Genomic DNA, 10,481 nt, shown 5'->3' on the forward strand with positions numbered 1-10,481 from the left:
ACCGCTGATAACCCACAAGTATATGTGATCATGATAGTTTTCGAGGGTAGAGTATTCAACCCAAATTTATAGATTCGACACAAGGGGAGCCTGTTGGGAAACGTCGCATGGGAAACAAAAAATTTCCTACGCGCACGAAGACCTATCATGGTGATGTCCATCTACGAGAGGGGATGAGTGATCTACGTACCCTTGTAGACCGTACAGCAGAAGCGTTAGTGAACGCGGTTGATGTAGTGGAACGTCCTCACGTCCCTCGATCCGCCCCGCGAACAATCCCGCGATCAGTCCCACGGTCTAGTACCGAATGGACGGCACCTCCGCGTTCAGCACACGTATAGCTCGACGATGATCTCGGCCTTCTTGATCCAGCAAGAGAGACGGAGAGGTAGAAGAGTTCTCCGGCAGCGTGACGGCGCTTCGGAGGTTGGTGATGACCTTGTCTCAGCAGGGCTCCGCCCGAGCTCCGCAGAAACGCGATCTAGAGGAAAAACCGTGGAGGTATGTGGTCGGGCTGCCGTGAAAACATCGTCTCAAATCAGCCCTAAAACCTCCGTATATATAGGTGGGAGAGGGGGGGCCTTGCCTTGGGGCTCAAGGAGCCCCAAGGTGGTCGGCCGAGCCAAGGGGGGAAGGTCTCCCCCCCCCCCCCAAAACGAGTTGGACTTGGTTTGGTGGGTGGGAGTCCTTCCTTCCCTTCCCACCTCCTCCTTTTTTTTCTTTCTCTTTGATTTTTTCTTCCAATGCGCATATGCCCCTTTTGGGCTGTCCCACCAGCCCACTAAGGGCTGGTGTGCCACCCTCAAGGCCTATGGGCTTCCCCGGGGTGGGTTGCCCCCCCGGTGAACTCCCGGAACCCATTCGTCATTCCCGGTACATTCCCGGTAACTCCGAAAACCTTTCGGTAATCAAATGAGGTCATCCTATATATCAATCTTCGTTTCCGGACCATTCCGGAAACCCACGTGACGTCCGTGATCTCATCCGGGACTCCGAACAACATTCGGTAACCAACCATATAACTCAAATACGCATAAAACAACGTCGAACCTTAAGTATGCAGACCCTGCGGGTTCGAGAACTATGTAGACATGATCCGAGAGACTCCTCGGTCAATATCCAATAGTGGGACCTGGATGCCCATATTGGATCCTACATATCCTACGAAGATCTTATCGTTTGAACCTCAGTGCCAAGGATTCATATAACCTCGTATGTCATTCCCTTTGTCCTTCGGTATGTTACTTGCCCGAGATTCGATCGTTAGTATCCGCATACCTATTTCAATCTTGTTTACCGGCAAGTCTCTTTACTCGTTCCATAATACAAGATCCCGCAACTTACACTAAGTCACATTGCTTGCAAGGCTTGTGTGTGATGTTGTATTACCGAGTGGGCCCCGAGATACCTCTCTGTCACACGGAGTGACAAATCCCAGTCTTGATCCATACTAACTCAACTAACACCTTCGGAGATACCTGTAGAGCATCTTTATAGTCACCAGTTACGTTGCGACGTTTGATACACACAAAGTATTCCTCCGGTGTCAGTGAGTTATATGATCTCATGGTCATAGGAATAAATACTTGACACGCAGAAAACAGTAGCAACAAAATGACACGATCAACATGCTACGTCTATTAGTTTGGGTCTAGTCCATCACGTGATTCTCCTAATGACGTGATCCAGTTATCAAGCAACAACACCTTGTTCATAATCAGAAGACACTGACTATCTTTGATTAACTGGCTAGCCAACTAGAGGCTTGCTAGGGACAGTGTTTTGTCTATGTATCCACACATGTAAATGAGTCTTCATTCAATACAATTATAGCATGGATAATAAACGATTATCTTGATACAGGAATTATAATAATAACTATATTTATTATTGCCTCTAGGGCATAATTCCAACAGAGCCAAAGAGTATTTGCAGGTATTAGCAGTTGAGTTGTCAATTCAACCACACTTGAAGATTTAGTATCTACATCACAGTGATCAGTAGCACAATAATATAATAGTTTTGATAGAAGTGATAACAGTAGCAACAGTAACGGTAATTGTGATAGCAGTTTTGTAGCCATTGTAACAATAGTAGTAACTTAGCATGCACAATATGTGCAAAACTCATAGGCACTGGATCGGTGATATTGCGGGGTAATATTTATCATATAACAGTCACAAGATAGGGCTACACAAAACTAGCTCCCGTTCATCGATATAATTTAGGCATGTATTCTCTAAATAGTCATAAGTGCTTATGAAAAAGAACTTGCATGGCATTTTTTGTCCTACCCTCCCGTGGAAGCGGGGTCCATATGGAAACTAAGGGATATTAAGGCCTCCTTTTAATAGAGAACCGAAACAAAGCATTAACACATAGTGCATACATGAACTCCTCATACTATGGTGATCATCGAAAAGAATCCCAATTCTTGTCACTTTGGGGTATGCGGATCCTAACACGTAGTAGGTGCTTATAACTTGTAAGATCGGACCAGGAACATAGATATAATGGTGAAAACATAAACGGTTCAGATCTGAAATCATGGCACTCGGGCCCTAGTGATAAGCATTAAGTGTAGCAAAGTCATAGCAACATCTATCTCCGAACATATTGGATACTAGGGATCAAGCCCTAACAAAACTAACTCGATTACATGATGAATCTCATCCAGCTCTTCACCGACCAGCAAGCCTACGAAGTGATTACTCACTCCCGGTGGAGAGCATCATGAAATTTGCGATGGAGGAGAGTTGATGATGACGAAGACCAAAGATTATCCTCTCCGGAGCCCCAAACGGAATCCAGATTAGGCCTCCCAATGAAGAACAGGAGGTGGTGGCAGCTCCGTATCGTGAAACGCGATGAAACTTCATCTTTGATTTTCACTCCAAAAATAGGAATGTATAGCGCTGGAATTAGGTTCACCGGAGCCACATGGCCCCCTTTAGACACCAGGTCGCGCCAGGGGGCCTGCCGTGCCCCGATGTCTAGTGCTCGCCCGTGGCCTCCCCTTCGGTGGATCTTGGTTTCAGTATTTTTTATATATTCTAGGAAAAAATCTACAAAAAGTTTCGTTTAACGAGAACGTTTATTTTCGCACAAAAACAACGCCATGGTAGTTGTGCTGAAAGAGCGACAAACCGGGTTAGTTTCATTTAAATCATTTAAATTAGAGTTCAAAATAATAGTAAAAGCTTTAGGAAAAGTAGATACGATGGATATGTAAAATCATAAATATTTGGTACTCATCCCGACTAAACTTGTTTATTTTTAATTGTCAATTATTTATCTTCTTCAAAAAATACATGGCTGATAGTAGACTCGACCTACTACAGTTATGGTTCCGAGCTAACTTGGTTGTAGAAAAGATCGTTTGTTCTCATTTATTAATGATGTTGAGCATTTTAAGACCAGTTACCTAATTGGCGATAATTATACTAGATACGTGCCACTAGTGCACGAGTTGAACGATGTTAGCATCACTTTAGACGTGCCACTAGCTAGTCTATCTTTTGCATACATTCTTCTTGATCAAAACTAGTTTGCTAACTATGTTATTATTATATTCTTCAATAGATACTCCCGTTAGAAATTGTGCCTATCATGATGTTAAGCGAAGGTTATTTGGATATGGTTAACTTACAATCAATTCTGTCGGTGAGTATCTGAGGTAGGTACTCGATGTCTTGATGGAATGAAATCAAAGGATGGAGCAACGCAATAAAAGCACGTAGGTAACCACTTGGTGGAAACGATCAGGATTTGCGCAGGCCACAAATCAGAGATAGGTTGATATGTATTCTTCATAGGAAAGATGGAGGAGTTTACCTTTTTATGCTATTTTACCTAAGGAGAGTAATAGGTTTTAGCTCGCACTCATCATGTGCTAGAATGATGATGAATTATCAACTACTATGATAACAATTAGTTAGTGTTGATAACTTGTGATATGCTAGATGATGAGTTATGACAATATGATGATGAGATATGATAATGATGAGTTATGATATGACAAGTGTGCCTATCATTCGACACTTATAGTGGATGGATCATGATGAGTTATTATATCAATGGGTCGAAGAAAAGTGTATTAGATTTGGTCACTTTGGATCCATCCACTTGATTATTACTATATCAAAATTTGTATAATAATGTATAAATATAATACAAAACAGAAGAAATAAAATACAGACAAATAGTAATAGTGCAGAGTAACAAGAGTAACAGACAATGCTGCTACGAATTAGCAGTAGCATGGTCAAGACAAGCGCTATTGATAAGCATGTTAGTATAGTAGCGCTGGTTCATACGGGTTATACTGCTAAAAGTTGGATGTAGTGCACTCGCAGTAGCGCGACCTGGCCGCGATATTGCTAGGCAAAAAACCCACACAACTACTAGGATTTTCCCTAGTAGTGTTTGAGCGTGTCCCTAAATAGCTACACATATTCAGAATCTACACAATTTTTAATTATTTTTTATACATAATATGTTAAAATTAAAGTTACGATTTAAAATATATGAATATAGAACAAACATTTGAATATATAAAAAACATTATTTTCTAAACGAACGCTTGTTTTATTAGAAAAACCTAAGGGGGTTTTGTGCAAAAAGAAAGACATTTTTATTGTAACTTATCGTGGGTTGATTAACCTAAACCCGACGGGGGTCTACAAAACGCGAACCGTTTTTATATTAACACTTAAGACGAGATTGTGGATTGATTTTAGGGAAGCATGAGGTGTTTTTTGCAAAAAGCACGACGAGAGGTGAGAAACAATCCTCCCTTTATTATTAGGTAGAGAGTTTTTGATCCTATATTTTTTTCTTTCACCAGTTTCCTTAAGAACAGTCTTAAGTGTCCTATTTTTATTGAGTTACCAAATAAAATCATGTTTTCTTTGGCAGACAAATAAGTGCTTGCCAAATACTCTTGTGATCCCTAAATACAAGTTTGTTTAAAGATTTTAATATGAACTACGTACAGATGTATATAAACATATTTTAAAATATAGATTAATCCATTTTACTTCATATGCAGTCCATATTAAAATCTTTAGAATGACTTATATTTACGATCAAATAAATCCCTAGAATTTACTTCGACAGGTAAATCACAGGCCAAATTTTATTTGACAAACATCTATTCACACAATGACATTATATAGACGGGTAAATCACGTGCTAACGTGCTACTCCCTTCGTTTCTAAATATAAATCATTTTAGAGGTTTGATTACATACAGGTATATGCAAACATATTTTAAAGAATATATTCATTCATTTTGTTTTATATATAGTCCCTAGTGAAAATCTGACAAAAAAACTTGTATTTGGGAAATGAAGAAGGGAGAACAAGATAACTGTTACTACTAAAACCAACCACTCGACCCAAAAAAACACAAAATGTCAAAATTAGCCGGAACTCACACCTCCCATTCTTAGACCACACGCAAAATAAAACAAAAAAGAACTCAAAAATGTTTGTGTTTGTGGACCCACTCCCACTTCCTCTTCCTATTCCCACTCTACCCAAAAAAAGGGTCGCCAGCCCACCAGCCACCCGGTCACCAACCCAGGCCGTCCCAGAGCAGAGCACCACCCAACGCCGGACGCAGACGCAGAGGCCCGGCGCGCCGGTCGGTCCCCTCCCATGCTCGCCGGCGTCGGCCGCCGCTGATGCCCAGCCTGCCCAAGGACCGCCCCGCTGGCCGCCTCGGCCGCCTCATCTCCGCGCTCCGCCCCGCGCGCACCGGCCCGCTCCCCGTCCAGACCGGCTTCCCCACCTCCCTCGCCGACCTCTTCGTCAAGAACCATGGCCGCCTCAAGAAGCAGGGCCCCTCCTCCAACAGGCGCAAGCGGCGCGGCGCTCCCGCTCTGCCTTCTTCCCCCGAGCCCTCTCCCCCGGCCCCCTCCCCACCTCCCTCGCCTCCGCCGGCCGCCGTCTCCCCGCCGTCGGCCCAGCCAAGGCCCGGCCTTCCGCTGGCGGAGCCCGTCTGCCGCCCCGGAGGCGGGGCCGCAGGGCTCGGCCTGGGATTCCTCGCGCTCGTCGGCGTGGCGTCCCTCGCCCTCCTCGTGATCTGGAGCAGGAAGGTGGTTGCGGCCGTCACCGTCGCCGCCTTCTCGCTCTTCCTGCTGGAATCCGTCAGGCCGTCCTCGCTTCGCCGGAGGCCCCGGCCCCCGGCGCTGGATATCGACGGCCGCGGCTATGTCTCCCCGATCCGGGAGGCTGAGCCGGACCCGGAGCCGCCGGGATCGAGCTTCTCGGACTCCGGCAGGGGGATCAGCGCCTCCATCCTCGGCATTGAAGAGGCGGGCGAGGATTCGTGCCGTTGGGAGGCGAAGCCGAGGAAGAGGTCGCCATGGAGGAAACTAATCCCCAGGAAATTGCAGAGCGGCCGGAGGATCGGCAAGGAGTCGGGCTCCCTGTCTCTATCCAGCTCTTTCCGCAGCGAGGTCAGCGTGGCGGACTCCACGCTCGGCGGCAATGGCAATGCCAATGCCAATGCCACCAGGGGGGCGACGGATCCCGCGGACTCTTGCCGCGGCAGGCGCAGCCAAGCGGCGAACGCCGTGGTGGGCAGGTCGCCGGATTCGTCAGGCCCTCTCCGCGGCATCATGGGCGACGGCGACGGCGCGGTCATCAGATCGCTGGACTCGTCGGGCCCCCTCCGCGGCATCATGGGCGCCGAGGCGTGCTGCGCGCCGACGGAAACCGACGAGCCGGCCGGTGTCAACGGCGTAGGGGGAGGAGGCCGGTTCCCTTTGGTAGCTGTAATCCTGGTCGTCCTGGTAGGCCTGGTCGCCGGGAGGCTCCCGGCCGTGGCGCTCACGGTGCTCTGGGCCGTGCTGGTCGGCCGGCTCCAGACGAGATCGCGGCGGGACGGCGATCGATCGGTGTAGGAGCCTCCTCCCGATCCCCAGGGTTGATGTAAATTAGTGAGTGAGTGAGTCGCCATTAAACAGGCAGGAGTGAGTGGTGGTGGTACTATAATCCTTGCATAATTTGTTCTTAAGTTATTGAAAGCTTGAGTGCACTCCATGATTCCTGATACTATGCGGGACGTGCCTTCACTCAGTTCTTGTTGCCGAGTTGTCATCTCATCTCAGCCATTCACCCCCACAACACACACAAGCGTCCATTCACGCCGCCAATGGCCGGCGGCCGGACAACTGGTCGGGTGCAGGTGGCACATGCCCTGCGCCGCCGCACCCCAACACGACGACGAACGCAAACTTCGGGTGGGCTGCCAGTGAGAAGTGGAGGAGCGGGGCAAAGCACAGGCTTTGTATGGCTTTGTTGATCCGCGACGAACGAAACAGCTTTGGATTCTTCCGTTGGTTGTCTGTGTCCGTGGCCATGGCTGGACCAGGCCACGGAAAGCGAAAGCAGAGGCGGCAGACACGGAGAGCAGCAGGCCGGGCCATGGTTCCAGAGCGAGCGGCAGGGGAGGTTCGATTCGTGGATGGTTTCGTTTCACGAGGCCACGCACGGCGTCCCTCGCTTTTCGCCGCGGCACGCGAGCGAGCGTGCCGCCACGTACGTCTCTGCCGGAGCCGGAGCCGGACGTGCGTGCCCCCTTCTCCTTCGTCGCCGGTGGTGTCCTCGTCGAATCGCTCGCCCGTTCCGCCGGCAGAAGCAAGCAGCGGATTCGGGATTCCCGTGCTGCTGCGCTAGATACAATTCCTCTCTGATTATTTTGCGGTGCAGATTGAAGTTGAATCAGTCAGTCAGCAGGTTCCATTTGGACGGTCCAGCAGGGAACTGCGTAGCTCCGATTTGTTCGTGCTCGCGGCCGGCCGGTCCACGGCGTTGTTTACGGCGGTTCGTGATTGGGTTGGAATTCCGCGTCCATCCGCCCGTTCTTGTCACGTAGCACCTCCGGCGGATGCCGCGCTCGTGTACGTCAAGCAGTAAGTGGCGAGGCTTATTTTGTTGGAAACTTTCAGAACTTTCCGTGGGGGCCTCTCTGGTCAAAGTCTTGCCTCATTTTTTTTGTGCTGGTTTGATTCTGGCAGTGGGCAGCTCCTACTTACACCATATATATAATCTTGGATGCTTACAAAAATAAATCAGTATTTATTTGAGCACGGATGTTTATTTGTAGAGAGTAAAAGAATTAGACGGTTCTTTTGTAAAAATAGACACCGATGTTCTAGAAAAACATGGTTTATTTTCTTAAACACGTCTCTAAACATCTAGCATTGTACAAGGCCGTAAAAAGTCTTAAATAACTATTCACCAAACGTTATCGATAAAAAAACGCTACTTCTAGGAGATGATTACATCGATAGAGCAACTCTAACAACTCCCTTTATAAACTTCTCGTAAAACTGCTTTTAAGGGATGACCCTATAATTTAGAAAGAATTGTCTGAAGACTACTTTTGCCAGTTCTTATAGACTTCTTCCTCCAAATCCGTTTTTATTTTATACTCTCTCGGTCCCAAAATAAGTGTCTCAAGCTTAGTACAACTTTGTACTAAAGTTAGTACAAAGTTAAGACAATTATTTTGGGACGAAGGGATTAATACATTATACAAAACTAGATGATGGCTTAGGACCCCAAACCAATGACACACGTGTGACAGTCTCCGGTGAGGAGGGCGCGAGGCAGTGTGGTGGCCCAGCGAGAGGTTGTGTGATGAAGCAGGGTGGCATAACAGCAACACGTCGGGCAATGGCGTAGAGCACGTCAATGGGGGCCAGCGATGGCGCTCCGGTGGAAGTTTTAGGCGGTTTATAGCCCGCTAAAAGTTAAGGAAATGACATCATTCTATAAGCAAGAGGCGATTTGGGGGCTAGTTTACAGGATCCTCTATATTTATTCATGTTTATGGGATGTGTTGGAAACAGTTTTTTGCCGAAACTTTCCATAACGATAATTTTATTACAAATAGGGGATCTGTTGGAGTTGCTCTTAGAACATCACCAACATTTCCAGTAAAAGAAAATTCGCTTTCAATATGGTTTTACGGGATGCCTATACAATCTAGGTAAGGTTGACAGGTGAGCTGTTTTTCCAGTTCTCATGAAAACCTTGAGCTAAAAAATGTATTTGGCAGCGACGCGACGACGTCACGGTCTTCGATGGAGATGGTGGCCAACGGCGGGCTGGTGGAGGGCGGCGTGATGGCGATGGTCGGTGGCGCGGCGACGTCTCGGTCTCTATGGAGAGAGTGGCTAGCGCAGACCGGCGGGCACGCGCCACGATGCGATGGTCGGCGGCACGATGGTCAGTTGTCGACGACGGTGGCAATGCGGCGGATTTTGATGGTGGCCCACTTATGTGACAATTTTACGTGCAAAAATACAAAAAAGAGTTGGGCATTGGTTACATTAATTTTTTTAACCTTGCCCTTATAGCACGTTAGATATAGAGGATTGTAAATGAACAGTAAAAAAATCCAATGAAACATGTGAATGACCTCCGTCCGTCCATCCCTTTGAGTTTGCCTTGGTAACTGTCGTGGGGAATCTTGTTTGGCGCAAAGATGGTTAGTTAGTAATTGAGCGTGTAAATTATTAGAAAGAAAAGTAAATGATGGAACCGTATTCCTCTTTAATTAATAGTGATGCTTATGTATAAGTTGGGGGGACGCGATCACATGATGCGTCCATTCTAGACAGATGCGATGGTTAGCATTAGTGATAACCGCTTGGCAGTTAACAAGGGGAGATTTACCCCATATTTAACAGAATTCATTAATTCTAACACTCCCTCGAAACTACATGTTCATATAGCATCATCATCTTGAAGAGCTCCTCAAAAACCCTGTGGGAAAAATATGAGGAGATATGTGTTTGATATGTTGCTAAAACTCCTTCAAACCCAGTGAGAAAAATAATGAGAAAATGATGCAAAATATAAGTATTATTGCCTCTTTTAACTCAATATGAGAAAGCTCATAGAACTAAGAGGACAATAAATATGTCATATATACTTTCCTAAAAACCCCGGTGAGGGAAAATTGAAAGTATGACATATGATCTCATGTTGATATTACCTCATTAAAAACCTTTATGAGAACCTGTATAGTAAACTCATGAAGGGAAAAAGAGTATAATATGATGCGCTGAACCGGAACAATTCAGGAAGATACTCCCCTGATTATTGCAAATTTCGCAGTCGTCACATACCAATCCCATGAACATAGTTCTGGAATGTAAAAGTTGGTAGAGACTCCGTGAGCAAATCAATCACATGATTTGATTTGCAAGATATGCAATATAGTGATATTGCTTATTGTGTAACCTGTTTGCATCCGGGCAACACAAGAAACATTATCTTTGAGATAATGGTTTGTGGATGTAGCCACGAGGTTTGTTTCGAAGAGTCTCATGAGATGGCTACGACACATAGTAGGAACACTAAGCTTGTCTATGATCTGACATAACGTGGATCTGATCAATGTATCCAATGGTATTGATGTTCAGATTTCTCTATAACTTGAAAAACGAGGACAAGATGTT

The 10,481-nt window shown here is 46.3% G+C and overlaps 1 protein-coding gene across 1 annotated transcript; it reads left to right on the forward strand.

The window, feature by feature from the left end:
* Positions 1-5,578: 5,578 nt before the first annotated feature.
* Positions 5,579-7,062, forward strand: LOC123450982. The gene has a single exon (XM_045127992.1). The coding sequence runs from the start codon at positions 5,688-5,690 to the stop codon at positions 6,909-6,911; it is 1,224 nt and encodes a 407-aa protein (XP_044983927.1). The 5' UTR covers positions 5,579-5,687; the 3' UTR covers positions 6,912-7,062.
* The last annotated feature ends 3,419 nt before the right edge of the window (positions 7,063-10,481 follow it).

Source organism: Hordeum vulgare, chromosome 4H (assembly GCF_904849725.1).
Source record: "Hordeum vulgare subsp. vulgare chromosome 4H, MorexV3_pseudomolecules_assembly, whole genome shotgun sequence".
Lineage (NCBI taxonomy): Eukaryota > Viridiplantae > Streptophyta > Magnoliopsida > Poales > Poaceae > Hordeum > Hordeum vulgare.

Coding starts and splice junctions, on each gene's coding strand:
- LOC123450982 (XM_045127992.1), top strand. CDS start 5,688: ATGCCCAGCCTGCCCAAGGACCGCCCCGCTGGCCGCCTCGGCCGCCTC.